The sequence below is a fragment of the Apus apus genome, chromosome 17, assembly GCF_020740795.1.
Source record: "Apus apus isolate bApuApu2 chromosome 17, bApuApu2.pri.cur, whole genome shotgun sequence".
Classification (NCBI taxonomy): Eukaryota; Metazoa; Chordata; class Aves; order Apodiformes; family Apodidae; genus Apus; species Apus apus.
Window position 1 is genome coordinate 304,996 of NC_067298.1, and position 23,152 is coordinate 328,147.

At 47.5% G+C, this 23,152-nt stretch overlaps 1 protein-coding gene across 9 annotated transcripts in view; it reads left to right on the forward strand.

Moving 5' to 3' along the window:
- Positions 1–23,152, forward strand: part of LOC127391811 (uncharacterized) — a 141,494-nt gene that overhangs the window by 98,683 nt on the left and 19,659 nt on the right. For 2 of the 9 annotated variants that reach the window (XM_051634973.1, XM_051634974.1), the window contains exon 1: positions 16,700–16,816. The exons of the other annotated variants lie outside the window; for them this stretch is intronic. In XM_051634973.1, the coding sequence (XP_051490933.1) occupies positions 16,736–16,816 (81 nt within the window). In that variant the 5' untranslated portion in view covers positions 16,700–16,735. Of the gene's footprint in view, positions 1–16,699; positions 16,817–23,152 lie in introns of those variants that run through there. 9 annotated transcript variants of the gene reach the window in all.

Here is a 23,152-nt window from a genome sequence, read left to right on the forward strand (position 1 = left end):
CTCCTGCACCTGCCAGCTCTGTCATGATGCTGTTCTTAGTGAAGCAGGTAAGCTCATTCGATAATTAATAATGGGCAGTATGAAGTGGTTTCCTAACACAAACATTTGAACCTTAATGAACTAAAGAAGCTGGTCTGCATGTGTGTGTGCTGGAGAGACTGTAATTGTGTTCCTAGCATTTTTATGTAGAACAAGTCACCAGAAACACACAATCTGTATGTTTTGGGTTGGTTTGGTTTTGGAGGTTTGATTTTTTTTTTTTTTAATAGAAAATTTTGCTAATTCTTTTATATAATTCAAATTTAGAGCTTCTGTCACATAAATGGATATAGAACTGAAACAGCTCTCACATTTGTGAGATACCTGGAATCTGCAGGACAACTCGACCAAAGCACATCAGTGCTAAAAGAAAATCTTCCAGTTCCTTCTGTGAGATCAAAACTGAACAAGAATATAAACCACAGAGAATTACTTTGTTGTAGTGATTCCTGTAACTTTTTATAAATAATAAGCAATATTTCTTTGCATTTTATTTAATAAAGTAAAATTTAAATAAGTTACAGTCATAAATAATTACATCCATCTTTTCTAGTAAACACATATATATATATTAAAACTATTAATCAGAATAAACCAAGATTATGGTAGAAAGAAGCTCTTATTTCTAGTTCATACCTAAATTGAAGGTTTTTTTGTGTCCATAATAGCCTGAATAAACACAATCATTTTACTATTAGCTTAGTATAAGAAATTAAAAGGGTGAAATCCTAATGATACTGTGGCCAATTATAAAAAAAAAATAAATTTAAACCAGTCTGTTTGCAGCCTTGCAGGTTTATTATTATAATCCACTTCCAAAGCTCTTCTTCAGTCAGTGTCATCTGCTGCATCCAACATGTTTTTAAACAGTGGTCACCTTTTGATGCAGTCTGTGGGCTCTGAGCAAACCAAATGAATTGAAAGATCCTTTCAGGGAAGTTTGATTAAATTTCAGTATGTGAGTGGGTGCCAGGCTCACAAGCACAGCTGGTTTATTTACTAGCAGTGAAATTTCAGATAGCCTGAAGATATGTCCAGGGTAGGGCAAAAAGTTGTGGACGTTCTGAGTTTCTGTCTTGGATCTTAGGGGTTTAATTTCTTCTGATTTGAAGGTCCTGTTTCAAGGCCAGTGGCTGAAGGTCAGCTGAAACATAAAGCTGAGATCAAAAGCCACACTGCACATCATGCTGCTACTGCTTGAGGTCATGGTAAATTTACCTGAAAGCTTGTATTTCCTCTGCTGAGCATGCATTGTATCTATATTTTGATAGCCCAAAACTTATCTCATAGTAATAACTTCACCAAGATCTGTAGTCACAGATCCTCCCCAGAGACAGAGGAATTAATCTGTCTGTTCTCAGAATGTACCCAGGGGCAATCAGGGAAGCCCCCACGCTCTCAGCAGCGGTGGCTGTGCTCCTCACATGGGCTCAGGCTGCAGACCTGCCTCTTTCAGAGAGAACCCGCAGCCCCCTCTGAGGAACAAGAGCAACATGGATGCCAGATAGAGGCAAGTCTCTCTCTGAATTTTTTTGTTGAATCCTTTTCACTTAGTTAAGCATGCCATAAAACATCAAGGTTTCCAATTTCCTGTTTCCCCCCTCCCTTATTCCCAGCCCACACAGCTTGCCTTTCACTGAGCACTGAGTAGCTCCCTGTGCACTTAATGCAGAAGAGCCTCAGCAGGATGTTCCGCTGCAGAAAATACTGGAGTATGCTGTCTGTGGCACCTGCATCAATCCCTCGCAAACTAAGAAGGGAAAACAAGCTGGTTTTTCTCATTCCAAGTCCCTGCCAGTGTTCTTCAGCCTTTCTCTAGATCTATATCCTTCTAGAGCAAATGGGAACAGTCACACACCAGCAGCAAGCCTGCTTCTTTTAGCTACTATCGGTAGTATCTATAAAAGTAGCTAATGAGCAATTCACAAGTTGCTGCAATTCAAGTCATCATGATTTTCTGTTCAACATCTATTTGTTATTTCTTTGATAAGACAAATCTATGGGGATTTCTTAGTATTTTAGTTTAATGACTAAGGTCACTTACTTACAGCTTGCAAATTTATCACCATCTCTTTTGAGGTGTGACCATCACTTAGTCGTACTACCCAGGCAGAGTTGCACCAGGGACAAATACTGCTCCTTAATACTGTCTTGCACTCCTCTTCAACATCCTCCCTTGTATGCCCAACTCCAGAAATGCCAATAAACAAACTCCTGTACTGTAACATTGTCTACAGGTGACTCATGTAACTACATTTCTACAATAAAATACAAATTCTCCAACAGTCCTGACATACACCCTCCAGATGTGTCTTCTAGGAGGAAGAGGTTGCAGTGGTTCTATTGTGGTGCATGCTCTGCAGAGGGTTTCATGTTTCCATGTCATCTAAATGGCCTGATCATTATTAACTGGTTGTTCCCTGCTCCCCTGTAATTTCCAATAATCTGCACATTTTTTACTAATAAAGGTTTTGAGGTCAGCTGGCAGCTCCTTTTTTTTTTTTTTTGTTAGGTGCAGCTTTCATTTTGTATAGAACTTGGTTTGTTTTTTCCATCAGAAAGTCTTATGGTAGAAAACCAAGCATCTCACAGATATTTATATCAATAGTGGCCAAGTATTGGCTATGTGACTCTGCCTGCAGCTTTGCAGAAGCTGACAATTAAAAAAGAAAGTGATGTGAAGCTGTCATTTATGCCTAAACTCCTCCTCACTCTTGTTGAAGGAGCTTCTTCATGACTGTGCGTCAACCTTGCCTCTAGGAATGGAACCAAACAAGCAGCCAGGTAGCCACTGTGAGACTTTCCTTGTATTTCCTTGACTGCTCAATGCATTTGTTTATTAGCAGCTGAAGTGTTACCCCTTAAATCAAGCAGTCTTCTCTACAAATGCATCATCTCCAGTGTCTTTGCTTCTTGTAATGAGACACCCTGACCCAGGAGTGTGTGAAGAATCTCCTCTGACTCTCAGCATTTTGAGGTCTACACAAGGGAAGTGTCAAGATGTTTTTTATTTTGGAAACGTATTCCTTTCTCATGGCTGTTGTAAATATTCTCTCCTTATCTTGCAAGTCCATCAGAGGAAAAATATAGACTTTCTACTCCCTGGAATTTAAAGGAGAGTGTCTGGAAATTAGCTGAGAGACTGATACCAGGCTACATTTTGCACAGCAAAAAATTAATTAAAGAGTAACACATAACAGCTAGCTGATATTTTCCACTGTTCTTGATTTGAAAGTAAATAAATACAATTTTCTTTATTTTTCCAGCAAACATAAGTTCAATGAAAAAGATACAAGTGAAGTTCAGAACCATACATTGCCCTCGTTTTCTGACCTCTTGGCACATCACCAAGCTCAGAGAAGTTCAGACCAACTACATGTGTGAAAGGTCTAGTCCAGACAAAGGAAACTGATTTTCTCTGGAGAGCTGAAAAGCATGCTTTGGTATAAGAACTGCTCATATTTAGAAAACTTATATTTAGTCTGCCCTCCATAATTTTGTAATCATAACTGGCAACATTTTCAATCAGTAGGAAATTTTCCCTTTTTTTCCCCTCAAAGCCCTGGTTTCAGAGCACTAGCTGGCATATTATACACAGACTGTATGTTCTTTTCCCTGAATAAATAATGATCAAGTAGTCACTGATACTGAACTGTAAGCAGTGTCTAGCATCACCCTTTCTCTTCTGCTCTGATTCTAATTGAGCATTTATACAACAGCCTAAATGCAACACATCACCAAGCAATTTTGCATTTAACTCTTCTATTTTTAGGCATTCCTTTCCTGAACAGTGATTATCAGCCTCTTAAAGGCCTCTGCAACCAGAGTGATGCATGATAAATGTACGCCAGAAAGACAAATAATTATAGAGAGCAAGTTAAAATATGAAAGTCCACTCAGGACAACAAACCTTACATTGGTAAGGTGTATGCCACAGGTGTCCACCACTTCCTAAACACATAAGTCACTATGTATAAAATAAGTATTAAAATATGTCTATATCTGGGAATAATTTGTTTTTTTTTACAGCAGAGCAGATTTTACACTAGGAATATTTTTATCAGTGGAGACAAATGTAATTCCCTGCTTTGTGCTAGCAAGTGTTAATCTACAGACCTGATCTCTCCCTTTCATGGTAATTTCCAGGTCTCTTTCCTTTCCTCTTATCTGCTTCTGGGTCCCAAGGGAGTGACTCCAGGTCAGCATGTCCAATCAGGGCTCCTAGCCTGTTCTCTCATTCCCTTTTCAAACACCACTGACAATCCTTCAATCTCTGTTTCTTCTGTGTGCTTCTGCGGCTGCAGTGCCATCCATGTTTTATGGATGTAGAGTCCTCTCCCATGCAATCTGCCAGAATTTGTCCACCAGAGCAAGTGCTCATTTAGGCACCAACACTCCTTTTTCACTTCATTTGTGTTCTCAGTTTATCTTCACCTGGAAAGAAAGTGGTTGCTAGGTCCTGTAGGTCCCTGTGGATTGAGGGTGGATTGTACCTTCTTTAGGGAGCAGCTAAATGTATTTGAGGACTGAGGCTTTCAGAACACAGCAGAGGGTGAGTGGGAAAAGAGAAACAGCCAGAACAAGGAGCCAGGAGATCACACCATAGTGACAGCCATGAGGAGCATGCAGCTCTTGTATCAAGGGATGGGTGATTTCCAGAGACCAGAGGGGACTACACAGGATCTGCTATCATTAAACAGCTTAAATCTAAAGCTGAGCCTGTCTTCAAGGCTATGCTAGTAAAAAGGAGATTGTTCTTGAAGTGTTCTTATCTCTGTTCTCTCTAACAGATCACATCAATGCAATTGTTCCAGAATACATTCTCTCCAGAAATCTAGCTTTTCAGAATTAGAAAGAATCCTTTATCTCCTCTGGGGTCATCACTGTAACAGGAAGGCCTAGGCAAAAGCAGCTTTGAAAAGACCTAAAGCTAAAATAACAAAAAAACCCCAACCAAACAAACATAAAAAAAACTCCACACCCAACCCCCCCCCCAAAAAAAAAAAAAAAAATTGTACCTACAAAAGCTTCAGGACATAAAAAAACATTTGTGTGAGATGTTTTATATGGAGAAAACTCTGGCATGGAAAAAATAATGCTCCATTTCACCATGTGAGAAATCTTGAGGGCAAAAAGACTCTTCTCCTCTATAGACAAAGAGCACAGCAAAATGGTGCCCTATTCAGACAAAAAGGGCAACATAGCTGGTACAGATGGGCAAGTAAAACTATAAAAACCCCCCTGTGTTTTCTCTAAAAAAAGATAATTAGGAAAATAAAGATGTCTGTGGCACCCTTGCAACTGTTAGAGAAAGAACCTGTCGTGGTTTGGTCCTAATCTGAAAACAAAGAACCACTGTGGCCGCTCATTCAGCTCCCCCCTCACACACCCTGGGATGGGGAGGACAAACCCAACCAGAAGCTCATGGGTCGAGACAAAGGACAAAGAGGGTTATTCACCCATTAAGGTCCCAGGCAAAACAGACTCAACTTGGGGAAAAAAATAATAGTTTAATCTCACACTGCTCCAGTGCCCACAGGACACAGACAGCAGAGCAGGGCTCACACACCTCACCCCAGCCCTCCCTTCTTCCCCCCAGATCCCTTTGTTCCCCATTTCTCTCCCTCCTTCCCCCCAGGCACAGGGGGATGGGGATGGGGTTTGAGTCCCTGCACAGGCTGGTGGTTCCTGCCGCCCCTTCCTCCTCAGGGAGAAGGATTCCTCACAGTCCTGCCCTGCTTCCCCACGGGGTCCCTGCCCTGGCAGAGGGTCCTTCCCAAACCTCCCCCCCAGTCCCTGCCAGGAGGTGCAGTCCCTCAGGAGCTGCTCCAGCGCTGCCCAGAGTCAGGGGCTTCGGGAACTGGCACCTCCCCTGGCCCGGGGGCTTCCGCGGCTGCAGCCCCCGAGGCCTCTGGCAGCAAAGCCAAGCTCAGCCCTCCTGGTGCCTTCAGGGGATGTCCCACCACGTTCCTCCATGGATGCAGGGGCACAGCTGCCATCTCCCCATGGGCTGCAGGGAAACTTCTGCTTGGGCCCCTTCTTCCCCTTCTGAGCATAGGATATTCATTAGTAAATTCAATAGAAATATGGCCTAATAAAAGTTTACTAAAATACTGAATTTGCTATACTAAGGGTTGCTTTTAAAACAATGTGCTTTGTGAAACTATCAGCCAACTATGCCAAGCATCCTGTAGGTTGTGATAACATCAAGTCTTCTAACAGTTATGTGGACTCTGACCCACCTGGGCAATCTACCAGCAGGAGACTGGAGACAGGACCAGGATGAGAGACCAGGACAAAGACGACAAAGGACTAGAATCAACAAAGATCCCCACAGGAGACCCTTGAGCATGCGTAATTACAAAGATAGCCAATTCCAGGAAATAAAATGTCTATGTAAAAGAACTCTGGGAACTCATTGACATGGAACTGAATATGTATGTTTTTGGTGTATATTAGTTGGGGTGTTTTTCTAACTCATCGGAGCTCTCATGGTGGAGAATCCCCAGTGCTGCAATAAAGAATGCCTGCTCAATAACAGCTTGTTTGTTGTTATTGGGTCTTGATCTCGGAATCCTTACCCAGCTGCACCAGCCTCCCACTGCGGTGAGGAGTGTTAGAAAGCAGGGGGTTTGGAAGCTCTGAAATTTTTGTTTCAGAATCACTATCAGTTCAGGATTCCTGTGTACTACTAAGTTTTTCCTAAATACTTTATATAGTGAGTATATGAACTTCCAAACTTACAGTTTATTTATACAAGTGAGATAAATATGAAGTACTGAGAGTTTTCCATGGCTTGTTGACCATTCTAGATTGCAAACCTTTGAGTGAGAGACTTTAATTCATCTTGTGTGACAGTGGACAATTTCTAAGAAAGCTTTAACCAGCTTTCCTACCAACACTAACTTGCTGAGGATATATCCTGTCCCCTTGTCCAGGTCGTCGAATATGTTGAACAAGATTTGGCTGAGTATTGACCCCTGGCGGACACCGCTGGCTACAACCCCCCACCAGGGCTCTCCAGCAGGCTCAGCGCTGAGAAGCAAAGCATAGAATCATAGAATGACAGGTTGGAGAGAACCTCAAGAATCATATGGTCCAGCCTTTAAAAAAGCAGTAATTCATCAGAGCAATCCAGCTCTTTACTGCTGAAAATGCTACTCAGAACTGGACTCAAACGATTAATGCAAATCCACCCCACCATGTTCCACCCCCTCTTGAAGTGGGAGGGTTTATGACAGTTTGTTCTGCTTCTTGGGGATGGAGTACATCTATGCAGCATTCCTGAGAAACCTCCTGCAGCCGGAGCTGCACCAGCACACATGATGCAGCTGGAGGCAGGGGAAGAGCATGTGGGGACCAAAGCTTGGCAGGGCAGGGCCACAGCACCATTTTGCAGCATGCATTCAAGATCCTGCCAAGACCCTGCCTGTCACAACACTTCTCTGGTCCCTTTAATCACTGAATCCCTCACAAATTCTGCCTTCTAGAATACGGGGTTATTCTGCCCCCAAACGCAGGGAGGATCCAGCACAAGTGCAGTGCATATGGTGTGAGGAGCAGCATCCACAGCAAAATGGGATTTAATCCAATCCGATGGTGTGCACACACTCTGATTTCCACTTACACAATATTTGCAATAAAGTAGAAGCTAGGATACTCCTGACATAAATGACCAGCTCATCATATAGAAATCTTGTATTTATCTGGAGATTTCAGGATCATATTGTTGATCAAGGTACCAGCAGAAGATGCAGATTGTATGGACATTGATTTTATTTAAAATTTAAAGGAATTTTTGGAGTATCAGATAACAGCTTGAGGCACAAAGTATGTCTACCTCTTTGTTCCAAAAGTGGTTTGAAATCAAATCTCTTCACTGATGCCCTTCCAGTTTTCTTTCAACTTCTGAGGAAGGTGAGAGGGTCAAAGGATTAATTGCACAGTAGAATCCAAGCTGATTTTTTAAAATTATTTTGGTTGCAGAAGTCTAGCACAAGTAATTCTGTGCAGAATGGAGCCTATAAGAAGGGTGCGGACAAGCTGTTCACAAGGCCATGTAATTACAGGACAAGGGGTAATGGTTTCAAGCTAGAAAAGGGTAGATTAGGTTGGACATTAGGAAAAAGTTCTTTACTATGAGGGTGGTGGGTCACTGGAACAGGTTGCCTAGAGAGGTGGTGGAGGCCCCATCCCTGAAGACATTCAAGGTCAGGCTTGATGGGGCTCTGAGCAACCTGGTCTAGTTGGAGATGTCCCTGCTTATTGTAGGGGGGGGGTTAACAAGCTGACCTTTATAGGTCCTTTCCAAGCCAATACATTCTATGATTCTATGTTAGAGGTTTTTTCCTTATTTATTTTTGGCAAACTGTCATTGGGAAATAGAGCCAAACAAGACTTACTCTCTTGTTTATAGCTCTGTCTTTCCACCTTTGGCTTCTTCTCTCTAGAAGGCCTAGAAGATGCAAGAGTCAGGTGGGCCTTCATTGGTTGTCTATTTTTAATAAAAGCTTGTCCTCTACACAGTTCAGGAAAGTCTTGCAGTCATTACAAACAACTTTTACAGACAGTTGCTTCCCACAGTAACAAAAGTATGTTCCTTTGTCATTCTTTCATAGAATCACAGGTTGGAAAAAACCTTCAAGATGATTCAGTCCAATCATTAACCCTACTCTACCAAGTCCAGCACTAAGCCATGTCTCCAAATGCCACATCTAGACAACTTGACAACATTTAAACACATCTAGGGCTGGTGACTCAACCTCTGCCCTTGGCAGCCTGTTCAATATCTGACAACCCTTTCACTGAAAAAGTTCTTCCTAATGTCTAATCTAACACCCCCCTGTCCCCATGCTGCAGCTTGAGCCTGTTTCCTCTTGTTCTATCACTAGTTTCTTGTGAGAAGAAACCAGCACATACCTCTTTACAACATCCCTTCAGGAAGTTGTAGAGGGTGATGAGGTCTTCCTTCAGCCTCCTTTTCTTCAGACTAAACAGCCCCGGATCCTTCAGCCGCTCCTGATAGGACTTGTTCTCAAGACCCTTCACCTGCTTTGTTGCCCTTCTTTGGACACACTCCAGTACCTTGGTGCCCTTCTTGTATTGAGGTGCCCAAAACTGGACATAGTATTCAAGGTGTGGCCTCACCAGTGTCGAGTACAAAGGGACGATCACCTCACATCTTTCCCTGTTCTCAAGGCACTGTCATTTAAGGCAAGGTTACTTCCTTGTTTTGCTGCTCTTAACACAGATTGTAGCTGTCCCCTGAAATTGGGATGCCAAAGGCTGCGTTTGCACACTTTCCATCTCCACCAGCCCAAACACAATGGGATTTCTGCTCTTTCTCTTGGAGCTCACTGGAAGCTCCTCATGAATTAGAAACTGCAGATGAGCAGAATGAGGGCTAAGACTTGAAGCTGGCTGCAGGATTTCTGAGATCGGGATGAAAAACTGGTCATGCCTTCCCCTAGTGGAACCAGGCAGAAGGATTCATCAGATTTTCATTTACTTCAGTGTTTGCCGCAGAAGAGGGCGCCAAGTTTGAAACGACCAGAATCAAGGTGACGGTTGTAAAAATACTGCAATCAGGATGTATTCATTTCGGGAAGTGCCTCTGCATAATCATGACAAGCAGTATTAAACACTGAGCTAGATTCTTGTGGTTATTGAAAGGGGCTTGCTGTAATATGTGTAGTTTGTGAGACACTACCTAGAAAATAGTAGTGCTGAGGTGAGCTCCGAAGCTGTGTGTAGATAAGCACAAGAATGTAGCTCTAAAGATAACAGAACTTAATCACAGGAGCAAGATGCCCCAGCGAGCAAGACCAACAAGGACTGGGCCTTTTGGCTGAGTTCATCAAAAGGATACTGTCTTGGTTTGAGCCAGAATGAAGCCAATTTTCCTCTTACTGTTTTTGCGTGTTTTTTTTTTTTTTTCCTTCGTAAGCTCTGTTTTAACCAGCAGCAAGTGTTCCAGCTAGTGTACTGATAACACTGGAATGTTTATGTTACTGCTGAGACTCCAAGGTCACTTCTTTGCTCTGCCACCACAGAGGCTACCAAGGCAGAACAATCGTATCTGCAACTAGATGGACCACAAAACTGGCCAGAGATATTCTATATATCTACATAAGCTCAGAAGAAGGTCAGAGATCATAGAAGACAACTTTCTTCCTGCTTCTTCCCCTTCTCTCCCATCCATGGCCAGCATCCAGGGAGGACTCCATCTCTCCATCCCCATTGATCCCCAGGCCTGTGCATCCCTGCCCCTCATCACTCTCCCCTCAGCTCCTGTTTGCTCTGCCCTCTCTCCAGCTGCTCCAGGACATTTCGGGGCTGCTCACAGCTCAGGAGATGTGGGGGGAGTTGCTGGGGGTGTGCAGGCAAGAGGGGGTTGCACATTCCTGAACACATTTGTATAAAATTGCACATATTTTATCATTAGTGTTTAATTAAAGCTGTCTAGTTTAGTTTTCAATCCAGAGAGTGAGTCTCCCTCATTCTCTCTCTCCTTTTTACCTGGGTGAGAGGAGATTGAGATAATTATTGTCTCTGGTTTAATTGCTGATCCTGAGTCAAACTGTGACAGACACAGTGGTGAAGATGATGAAGTAAATGACCACAAATACCACCGAAAGCCAAAAGTGCACATGCGCACATAGGTGGGACGGTATGGTAATGACTTATTGGAATGTCTTTAATATGTAAAAAGGATCCTCAGATTTCTAATGAATATGCATATGTGTTTTGTATATATTGTAGGAAAAAAGCCAGCCTGGTGTGCATGCTTTGGAGGAGGGATCCCCCATGCACCTGGCACTGCAATAAAGAATAATTGCCTAACTTGTTGCTCTGTTAAGTTCTTTTTGAGGACTTCTCAGAAATATTATCTACACAGAGCTCACCTCAGCACTACTATTTTCTAGGTTGTCTTACAAACTACATATTACAGCAACCCTGTTTCATCACGCAGGTGAGTGTGTTCACCCTTGTCCAATGCCATGCCATGCTCTGAAGTCGACAACGGCGACGGAGTTAGTTCATGTAACAGACCATTCCTTTACTTTTGTAAGTAAAATTTGATGCTGAGCCTCAGAATTATGCTTCAGCAGAAGAAAGATTAATTTCAGATGGGGATTAACTTTATCCTCACTATCTCAGCTTCCAGAGTAGCTAACCCCAGACCACACAGGGTCACCCTGAAAACTCAAACCTGTCCTTGGCTTTGTGATTAGGGTGGTTAGGTCTCCTTCCCCGGGCAGCTAGGACAGGTGATGAGTACGACTGTCTGTCCCCTCACCTCCTCCTACCTGGAAACTTGGTTAAATGTGATGGGCAACATGCCCCCACACTCAACTGATGCAACGTTCATGCTGACCTACACCTGCTGCTGGACTAAATACTCACCGACAGATGCTGCTGGGGAAGAACCAGCACAGCCAAAACCTTTAAGCCGAGCACCGCCCGGGCCAGGTCGTGCTGCCAGGACCAACCGCCACAGACCGAGGGCCGGAGCAGCGCGACCCAGCTCAGCCCGGCCTTGCCCCTCCACCTGTACCCACAATGTGGGGATGGAGAGGCAGGGGCTGATGGGAAGTGTACTTTGGTCCCTCAGGGGTGGCCTCAGCCCCATGGTCGGGTGGGCTGGCCCCGCCGCCCCCCAGGCAGCCCAGCGCATCGCCCGAGGCACCCTGCCCTCGGAGCAAGCCCCCAAATGCCCAGGACACCACCCGAGACACCCTGACATCGGGGCTGGGTCCTGGGCTATGCCTGGGGTGTGAGAGTGGGTGTCTGGAGACAGGGCTCCTGACAGGAGGCGTAAGCAGGGCGGGCGCCTTCACTTCCAGCCTGTACCTGCTGGGTGCAGATACAAGAGAAAGACAAAGACGTAAGTGTGTATAATTTTGCATTACTGTGAGGGTTGAGTCGTCCAGAGGCAACTTCCGCAGCTGTAATCTTGGCCAAGGGCTCAGCAGATGATGCCATGGAGGTGGGTGGGGTCAGCCTCAGTGGTACAGGCATAGGAGTCCAGAGCTGGACTTGGACTCCATGCTCGGAGCTTTCACACTGTCATCCTGCTCGTTAATTTCATTTATTCATTCTTCATGTGCCCTGTTTACTAGGGAGAAACACATGATTGTACTTAGCATGCTAAATGCTTCAAAATGCTGAACGAGCATTAGCTCATGGAGGAAGGGACACACTTCAAAAAGACTAATTAGTTGGAGATTGGGGATTAGTCAGAGATTAGTAAATCTATGTGCTACGCTCTGACTATGTGATGCTTCCAGCATGTATTAAGATTGCATGCAACTAGATGCAAACTAGAACACAGGAAGTTCCACCTCAACATGAGGAAAAACTTACTTACTTTGAGGGTGATGGACACCTGGGGCAGGCTGCCCAGAGAGGTTGTGGAGTCTTCTTCTCTGGAGATTTCAAGACCTGTCTATACACATTTCTGAGTGACCTGCCCTAGATCCTGTGGTGACACTGCTCTGGCAGGGATTGGACTTGATGATCTCCAGAGGTCCCTTCCTGTGCCTAACATTCAGTGAGTCTGTGATTCTATGAAATAATCTTATATTAGGTATAACCTTGTGTTATCCCAAAGAGTAGAGAGTCCCATGAGGTGGAGGGAAGTGCTGCTGAGAAGCTCCATGCTTCTCTGCTCCAGGTTTCCCTCCAAGAGCAAGGAGAAGGCTCCACGCTGCTGCCCACACTGGCTGGCTCTTTGCCCTGGGAGGCCCCTTTCCTGGCAAGACAGTCAAATTCCACAGGAACCGCAGCATGACTTAATGTTTATTTTTAGTGTCTGGATCCACCTGGCCTTGGTCCCATTTTAGAACTTGATTCTTTTATTTTTTTTTCCAAAGCATAGATTTAACTTGAGTTCTAAGTCCTTTGCTGTCCAGAAGGACCCATGTTGTTTCTTAAAAGTTTGTCTAAACAACAGAAGCAAGAGGCACTTTTTTTTTTTTTTTTTTTTACAGTGGTGCAAGAAGGTTGTAAAGAAATGCCAACATACTGTTGAAAATAAGCCACTGCCAACATTAAGTGGCTGACTACAATGTCTTCCCCAGCCCTCTGCCCTCTGTGCCCCATCCTAGCTGCAGAGCCTGGCAGGTTGGGCACGAGGCAGCAGCCTGCGAGTTCCATGCTCTGGCATAAGGACGAGAGCTTCAGCACCTTCCTGCCCTGCTGGAGCCAGTTGCAGGGGTGTTTGGCCTGGTGGGAAAGCAGAGACGATACAGAGTAGCAGCAATTAACACAGCCTTCATTGCAGTGGCCTTTGCTCTGTGAAGATGTGCCTGGCAGTCTGCCTGGCTACTTTTAGCCTTCTGAATAAGTAAATGCATAAAACCCTGCAACTAGAATTAGCCCTTAAAGCCCTCAGAGAACATAAGGTTTTTGAAGTAAAACAAAACAACTACAAACCCATTTTGTGCAGAGTCCAGATCATGGAAGGAGACTGAGGAAGGACAGACTGAGGGCTTTGTCATTGTCTTTTTTTGGGTGGAAGCTGCTCAGACCATAAAGCACCTGTCTGCTTGTGCCTATAAATGGATGAGCTCTGCCAGGTACCAAGTGAAGAACTGACTCAATAATTAAAAGCTCAGGAGAATGAGATTAATTAATTGTGCTGTAACTTGCTGTAGTTATTTGTGGTTGCAGTGCATAGATAATGTCTCCAAGCACATTTTAGAGGCAGCATAAAGACTCTGAATGAAGAGGGGTGGTCATTGCCTCGGCCATGTCCATGCTCTCCTACATGTCCACAACTTCACCAGTGGGACTTAAGTTTTCTCAGCTCTTACCTTTAGAAGGTGTCCATGTCTCACACATCTTGAGCACGCAAACTTTGCCCGGGAGCTGCAGTGCAAGGCAAAGCCTCCCAGAGGTCAGCAGAACATGGTGGCTCTACTGAAGAGTTGGGGAACCTTCCTCCCAGAGGCGAAGGGAGTTACAGTCTGGTCTGCGCAGCCCTGGTTGAACATATTCTTCTTCCTCGGGCAGTTGCAAAGCTGCTCCCAAACGCAATCTGCATATAATACTGATAGATTTCCTGTAGCCAATCTCCATCAGTTCTGGTATTTTCTTGCTCCAGTCTTTGAAAGGTTGAGCAGATAAGGAAAGATATTAAAAGGGAAGAGAGATCTTCTACATTTGAGTGTTTTGGGGCTGCTCTCATCTTCCCAGCAGAGGATCTGGAGAGGATTGCTTCCTCCAGCAACTCAGCTGCTTTATTAAGACCCATCTTTCTGCTTTCTCAAGGTGCTTCTATATCTGTCCCACAAAGGGAAAGACAGAAAAACAACTAAGCAGAAATCCATGGCAAAACCTCTCCAACTTCAGCTAGGCTTCGATCCCACACTTAAGCTGAAGGACAAGACCTCCTCCCTATTTCCCACCCATTTCCCTTCTTGGCTGCCTGTAAGTACCTCCAGGAAGAAACTCTCCATGCTTTCTGACAGCAATTTTCCCCTCTGCCTGTCCCAGTCCCACCCTACAGATAGAGTTCCACAAAGCCTGGAGAAACAAAGCAGCTGTTCCTTCAGGGACACCCCACTGTTGTGATCATCTTCATGATATGGCCAGGGGAAGAAACCAGGGGATCTGAACACATGGAAAAATTAGTCCCCCATCACTAACTGTGTCAGGAAGGCATCAGCCCCCTGCACAGCTGAAGTGTAGGTAGCATGAGGAGATGCTGAGGTGCAGTGGGGGGCTGGATTGATCCTTTTCTCTGGTATATTTACTGTGTGCACAAAGAACAGTCCCCCGGGGTATGGCTGAAGGTAGCTTGCTGGTATTTCAGACACTTCTGAGGAAAAGATCTGTTGTGTTAAAAAAACCAACCAACCAAACAAACAAAAAAGCCTGCAATGAGGCCCCAGATCCTGGTGTGCTGCTTCTAATCAGTCCCAGGCTATACCAGAAAGGCCCTTTGGAGCTCAGTAATAGACAAGCAACATATTTTCAGGACAGGGTGTGCTGAAATCAAAATGTCCTTCCCTTCTCCCAGTAACAAAGCTCTTAAGCCTCCATTTAATATTAAATACATGCTTAAACCCATTCCTCCTCAACATGTCCTGTGTGCTAACTGAAACAAAGGAAGTTCACCCAACAGTCTAAGCAATGTTCAGTTGGTATCTTTATTCACAGCGCCGGACGCACAGAGGATAGCTCCTCTAAAAATATGCACTTTACAGGGTAAGGTGAGAGAGATATATATATATATACACACAGCTGATACTTAATTATGGGTAATATTTCTAAGAAACAGTTTACATATCCATTAGTTTCCTGAGAAATCATTTACGTAAGTGTCCACCCATTATCTCATGCCTGTTAAGTCCATTAGGGTCTCCTGGGGGTTGTTTTCTTCATCCTTGAGTCTTCCTCACAGGAACCTTTGGCCAGGTTCTGTCTCTTCTCCTGTTTATCCCTGTTGACTCCACAGTAGAATTGGTTGCAGTAGACATCCCTAGTCTCAGTTGAATGGCTTCTTTCTGCTTCAAGGACCCTTGTATTTTTTCCCTAAAACTATAGATAAGCTCACACAAAAGGCTTTTACAACTCACTAGCAGTAGGCCCAGGTGAGATTTACACCCTAAAAGCAGTTAACTATTTGAAGTCAGAGTTTGGTTAATGCTCTGTTTCATTAGGAAGAATTTTAGCAGGCTCAGAAATGCTCTGCTCTAACTGGGGCCTATCTGAAGGCTGAACTTTGTACACTGAATAACAGGAGCTTTATCTTTACAGAATATCTGTCCAATGAAGGGATGGTTTTTTTGGGAGCACGGTGGTGTCTGCAGGCAGGGCTTTGGCATGGGTTCCTGCAGATGGAGGACAGAAAAGATTCCCCTTTCTCCTCCTGATGGTGCTGAACAGCAGAAGAAATGGCAATTTCAGCCTCTCAGCTATTCTTCCCACTTCTTCCTTCTTTCATTTTTTGGGCACAGTGCAACAATGCCAGTCTCAAAAGAAATGTCTTCAAGTGCAATAGCAAATGGAAGTTGAGGAGCTCATGTCAGAGGGAGTGGAGACAAGCTGACTGACTTTACTCGAAGAGTACCTGATTTCCTCTGGGCTGCTGCCCTTTTACTGGCAGAAAGCAGCCTGGAAACGCTGGAGGTGGTTTTCCTCTCTGCAGGGCCCAGGGCAGGAACACCCAGCACACGTACGGGTGTGTAACCCATGGCCTGAGATGCCTTGTTTTTGCCCTTGTTTAACCCACAAAATAACATCCTCAAGTGGGTTTCACTCGAAATACCAACTCCCTTCACCTCCAGCAGCTTTGCTGCTGCCTACCCGGGCAAGAGCAGGAAGGACCTCGTCCTCCAACCGCTTCCACTGTGGACTGGTGAGCTTGGAATGCCTTGTTTTCCCTTGATTTCTACCTCCAGAAATACACTGATGTGTTATCACCAGAGTTTTCAGACTGTCCAAGTGTTTAGATCTCCTCTTGCAGGAGGAGGCAGCCAAGCTGTGCCAGTGGTGAGTGCTGGGGCACCCCCAGTCCCAGCCCCCAGCCATCCAGTGCTCTCTGGTGAGGTCACAATCCTGCTCTGTGACCTCAGCCTCTCCCCCCTATAAAAACCCCATGCCAGGGCTCTGTTGTAGCAGACACGACAGCACCATGGGCTTGTTTGGCCTGCCCCAGCTTCTGGACCTGATCCTCGTGCCCAGAGACATGTGGACGGTCAACTTTGGGGCCCTGTGCCGTCTGCTCCCGGCCAGGAGGAAAGGGAAGAAGGAGAGCAGCATCTCCAAGGTAGAGGCTCTGGCCGGTTCCCTGGGTGCTCCCCTGCCCAAGCCCCCTCCTACGGGCTCTGCACGGCCCGTGCGCTGCCCTTAGAGCAGGGTCTGAGTTAAGCCCGAGTTCCTGCTGGGACCTGGGGCTTCCCTTGGGAAAGGGACAGAGTTTTGGGGAGCAAGAGCTGGGGCTGAAATGCTGCTCCGCTTGCTCTGGGTCCTCCCCGCGTTGCCATCAGCAAGCGCTGGTGGGTCCAAGCCAGCCCCTGGTGCTGCTGCACATCTGCCTGTAACCCTGATCCCTTTGCCTTCTCTTCCCAGCAGGGCAGTGGCAGCCAGTTTGCGCCTGCTCGGCCCACCATGGTGAGCATGGGCACCCTGCAGGAGGCCATGGAGGAAGCCCTTGTTGGAGCAGAGAATGTCCCCACTTGGGACACTCTAGGTACTCCCCAGGCACAGGCAGTTCTCAACCAGGTCAGAGAGCTCAGCCATCTGTACACTGACCTGAGGGAGCAGGTGGCCCAGCTGGAAAACCAGGCCAGACTGCAGAACCTGCAGCTACTCTTCCTGTTGAAAGGTGGGAGTCCTGTGGAGGTTGACTGGGGGGGTGGTATTTTGCTTGGGACCACCTAGGTCCACTGGCTTGTTGTGCTCAGGGCCTGGCCCCAAGGACAGGACCCCCTCACTGACAGTGTGTTCCCTTGGACCCCACCTCTAGATCAGGAGAGCATCCACCGTGTCCTTCACTCTCTCCTGGGCCAGGTGTCCTTGCTGCAGGACCAGATGTCCTTCATGCAGGAACAGGTGTCCTTCCTGTAGGGCCCAGCGTCCTCCCTGCAGGGCCTGGCCAGTGACTGGCAGGGCCAGAAGGGGGTGAGCCAGCAGAGTTCCCCAGGGGAGCTGGGGAGATGCTGGGGGGTCAGCTTGGCTGCGGGAGGATCCACCATGGACAGACACACAAGAATCAAAATGATTAGGTGGCTGACAATTTATTCTGTGCACCAAGCTTTCTTATATCCTCTTCTTGTGTACACGCGACCGAAACCACTCTTGTCATTGGTCAATTCTCATAAAGCCTGCCACGACCTAAACAGTGATTGGGTTCCTAGTACGCACATATGCAGTCATGACTCTCTGCCTCACTTCCTTCTTTGGCACATCTGGAAGTTGTTTACTTCGCTGCTCACTTTTTCAGTTGGTATCCATGAGAACGTCCTTGGCTGGGACCCAGATGTTTACAGTAAAGGCTGGATTGCTCACATGTCCATTTCTCGCTAAAAAAGCCCTCTACAATTAGCAGGGTGGTCCTGGCCGGGCTCCTGTCCCCGTCCCCTGGCTGGATGGCACCATTGAGCCTCCAGAGCCACCCGGGCTTGTTGGCCACATCCATCCCATCTCCCAGGTGATTCCTTCTCCCCTCCCTGCAGCTGGACAAGCTGTCAGTGATGGTGGAGAGCGCGGGGCAGCAGCAGGCAGAGGGGCAGGCAGAGGGGCAGGCAGCCCAGTCTGCAGCACAGACACCAGCTATCCTGCTGCCACTGGCAGCCTGTGGCCACCGGCCCAGGAACCGGGGGCTGTCCCCGCGGGGCAGCCAGTCCCCCCTTGCTTGGCACCACATTGTCACCCTCCTCCCTGAGCAGGACCAGGAGCTGCTGACGAACATCCAGTTCTGTCCATTCGGACAATAGAGGGAGCGCCCTCCAAGCACGTGATTCCCTCTCCACCAGTTCCTCTCTCTGCAGCTCCTGCGTCCCGGTGATGTTCTGGGTCCCATTGTGTGCCCGGCCAAACCCTCCCGTCCATCTCGGCCACCGAGAGGAAAGGCAGGGACTGCAGGCCTGAGGAAAGGGACGGTTTGACTGGGTTTCATTATGTTGAATTATATTGAAATTAATTAAACATCATCAATGGTTATTTTCTTGTTGTGTGGATTTTAATTTTTTTTTCTTGTTGTGTAGTTCTTTTTTAAAGCCCCCATGTGCCTCCTGCCCTGAGCAGAGCCATGAACGCTCACAGGGAAAGGGGTGGTGTCACCTGGAGAAATCACAGCCCCCAGTTCTGCTGGAAAGGAGGGGAGGTTGGGCTGAGGGGCGGCTCTGCGCGAGAAGCAGAGGAGAATTTGGGAAGCCAGAGGCTTTGCTCCAGGATCTGCAACAAGTGTCAGGGAGACCCAGAGCCAGGGGTCCCAGCCGCCCCGTGTCCCCTTGGCCACATCCCGGTGCCCACAGCTGCCTCCAGCAGCTGCTCTTTTTCGTTTTCCCTCCCTTCCATCTCCTGCCCTGCTGCAGGGATGCTGGGGGGCAGCAGGGAAACCCCTTCCACCCAGAAAAGGGCAGGAAAAGCCGTGTGATGCAGCCCCTGGAGAGCAGGGAACACTCGTCTGGAGACTGCGGCCCGAGCGGCGCCTTCTTTGGAATGTGGATTCCTAGGACAGCTTCAGAATAGCTGGCAGGGAGCTTGGGAACCCTCCCTTTTCCCCTGCCCTGCTGGGGCTCCCCAGCACTATGGATCCTGTTCTGAGGCAGGCTGTCTTGCCTGCAAGATCCACAGGGCTGCACTTCCCGTTTCAAATAGTGCTGCTCCCTGTGGAGAAGATAATTGCCATGCTGGGCTGCAAATTATCTGAGGAGTCATCAGTTAATATACACACGCTGAATAAAAAAAAAAAATTTAAAAAGCTCCCTCACCAAAAGTTTCATTCAGATGCATGGGAATGGCTAACTGCTGTCATCTGGAGAGGTTCACCACACTTTAAAGAGGGAAAAAAATAGTTCTAGAAATTACCTGGGTCAGGGTGGTAGTACCAAGCGCACATTAAAAGGATGGGGTCATGTTTCAGTTCAATCCTAGGTAATAAATAATGGCATCTGGGATTCCTCCAGCGCATTTAATCCCAAAGGACCAAGCTTTATCAAAGAAAAGCAGGACAAAGAGGCAGTAGGGGTGGATCACCCTGATCTGCATGCCCTGCGCTGACATGTTTCACCCCACCACCCTTTTCTTGCACACAAAGCATCGCTTCCCCAGCTCTCCCAAACCAAGGGCAGCGTGATGCTGGTGCCTACTGATGCTTGTGTCCCAGCACGCTCGGGTGTTGGCCTGCCTGTGTGCTGGGATGCTGGTGGCTTGGCACGGCCTCCCATGTTTTTCCCTGCTCAGAGCTGCAGCCAGAGGCACGAGCCTGCAGGAAGGCAGGAGGGTGGTGGGTGTGTGGCTGTGCGCAGGGCTGGCGTCCTCGTCCCACCACCGGCTGCTCCCTGGGACAGAGGATGACAGGCTGCTGAAGAGGCTGAGTGCGGGGGACACCTGGCTGCTGGGAGGCTGTAGCTTCTTGCAAAAAACCCCAACAAACAGCAAAAAACCCCAGAAGCTGAAAACACGCCCTAACCCCTTCGCTTTTTAATCCACCAGTCCTATCAATCCAGCACAAACGCAGGAGGAGGGAACAGGTTGTGCTGGGCCTGTCTGTCCCCACAACCTCAGTAGATGCGAGAAAAGGTAAAAAGGTGCCTGCTGAGTTCCACCGTTTCAGCTCTGCTGGAACCTGGGCTCTAAACCACTGGAAGGGGTGCAGTGTGCTTAAAAAAAAGCAAATGTGGTCCTTGCACGGGGAGCTTGCTTTGAGTTAATGCATGGTTAAATAAAACCAAGTTCAAGCATGGCCCTCTTCATTCACTTTTCCTCTTCCTCTCCGCCAAGTGAATATGAAATAAATAACTGCCATTTCATTTCAGAAGCCTGTTTTTCTCTTGTACGTGACCGGGAAGTTCCTGACCCCCCTCCCCCATCAGTAAGGCATCATTAAGGAGGGCTGGACTGGTCCTAAACACCTGCACCCTCCCAAATCACAAACTTGGGCAGGATTCAACCCCGGGACAGGACACATCTCGTGGGATTCTTGTCACAGGAGAAAGAGTTTTATTTCTGCTGTGGCAAATGCCTTCTCCTTGTCTTCCAAAGCAATCCAGCAATGGCATTTATGGAAGATGCATCTAACTACAAGCTCTGTACCTTATGGTGTGCACACGCATTCCCATGATGACAGGCAACAGAGGCAGACGTAGCCCCGGGCTGGAGCTGCAGGTACCTGGCGTGGAGGAAGAGCATTGTGGTACCACCACAAGATGAGGCAGAGGACTTGGCACCTCAGAAACCAGCAAAGTCCAACAGGGCTGCACAGAGGAAATAGTGCTTGTTTCAGTTCCACGGCAGGAGCATCCCTGACCTGCCTGGGAGAAATCAGGCAGGATTTGCTTCTGATTTTGCTTTAATTCCTTGGCTCCCCAATGGTGGGAGGCGTGTGGTCACACTGTGCCAAGCCACCTCCCTCCTCACCCATGCCCAGTGTGAGACCCTCGGTGGTCCTTGTTTACCTGCTGGACCCTGTCCACTCTTTGCTTCTGCTGAGGATCGGGTTTGGGGATGGCTGGGAGGGTTTGGCATTGGATCAGGACTATTGGAAAGCTCCTGTGCTGATCCGTGGTTGGGTGGAGAGCACAGGTGGGAGTGGGGAGTGTGATCTGGCCCTGGGGTGGGAACTGCAGCTGGAAATGGGGGCAGGGGGTGTACTGGATCTGTGCCAGTGCTGGGAGCTGGACCTGGAGCTGCACCGGCAGTGGGGTGGCATCTGGCTGCCGTGGCTGGAAGGGTGGCTGGGGCTGGCAGGAGTGCTGGGGTGTTGGCCCCCCCATGGGGGGACCAGGCCAGCTGGTTCTGGGTGATGTAGAAGCCTGCCTTGAGTGGCTGGGGGGATGCAGAAGTGGGAGCGCAGCTTGGAGGGGGGCCCGGAGAGGTGGGAGGACTGCATTTGTGCAGTACAGGGAAGAATTTCTTCCTCATATCTCACCTACATTTCTCCCCTTTCACTTGAAACTCTTCCCCCTCATCCCATTACCCCCTGCCCTTGTCCCAAGCCCCTCCCCAGCTTTCCTGAAGCCCCTTCAGGCACTGGAAGGTGCTCTAAGGCCTCCCCGGAGCCTTCTCTCCTCCAGGCTGAGCAGCCCCAACGCTCTCAGCCTGTCTCCAGAGCAGAGCTGCTCCAGCCTCGGATGAGGGGAATGCAAGGAAGGGAAGTTGTGTCTGGGCTCCGGGGTGCTGTGTGTCCCACCCCCCACCCTTGCCCCACCAGCCTTTGCACCCATGACCTGTGGTGAGTGCACCAGGGGGCAGGAAGTTAATATTGCAGAGAACATCCTGCTGCTGCGGCTCTGTTCGGGAGCCGCAAATCTCCTAGTTTGCAGCCACTCCCTGCAGTCCTGCATGGAGGGACACAAGTAACTTGGACAGTGATCTGGCCCTGCACAGGAGGGATGAGCCACCCACAAAGGATACCTGCTGCTTGCACAACCTCCTCTGTCCTCAAACTCTCCAGAAGCAGACCAGCTCCAGCAAGGAAGGATCTCAATTTTAAGGGTGTTTTTCAAGACCTCACAAGCATGACAAATTTTACTCTCTCCTTTAGATGTGAGAATGGGAAGGAAGCTGCTGGCAGCAGCAACATAGATGTTTCTAGCATCTCACTCTGATGGAAAGAGCTGTACAAGCAGGGAAAAAAGAAAGGCAAGTAAGCACATACTTCCCGACAACTTCAGCAAGTCTTCAGACACTGGGAAAATCTCTGAATCTGAGTGATCCATCAGACAAGTACTTACAAAAATAATCAACAAGAACTTCTTTTCCCTTAGAACCCTCCTGGTCTGACCGTCACGCAGTCAGAGCACTGACACATCCCTCCTTTGGTGAGGCCAAGGCAGTTCCCAAGAGAGGATGAGGGTGGGCAAGCAGGAAACAGAACAGACTCCTTTTCAAAGAGAAGAGAGACCTGTTTTCAGGCGTTAAACCCAAAGCATCTTCATTGGCTGCTCTATCCGTGTATTTTTCTTTTCCAAGCTGGGAGGACCAATTTCAAAGAGGGAGCAGAGAGATTAAGAGATAGGAGCAAGATGCACCAAGGCAAGAAGTGAATCCTCTGATGAGGGATCCTAAGCCTTAGTGCCAGTGATAGGCAGAGCTGCAGGCTCAGAGCTCTAAAGCTACACTCAGGGGTTGGTCAAGGTTTTCTAGGCAGCACTCAGGACTGGCAGAAAAAGCTGTAAGACCCCTAAAATGTCACAGGGCCACCTCAGCACAGTGGTACAGCAACAGCAAGGGGAGGATCTTGGGGCAGAAGGAAAAACGAGAAACCAGGTACGATGCTGGTTATGATGGTAACCTAGGTCCAGGCTGGGTCAGGTCAGGCGGGTGCTGTGTCCTAGTGTTCACCAACAACTGCAAACATCTGAATCTTACCCTTGCAGCATGGGCTTAAGGCTAATTTTACACAGTCAGGAGAGCAAATATGTGGCAGAAAACGGAT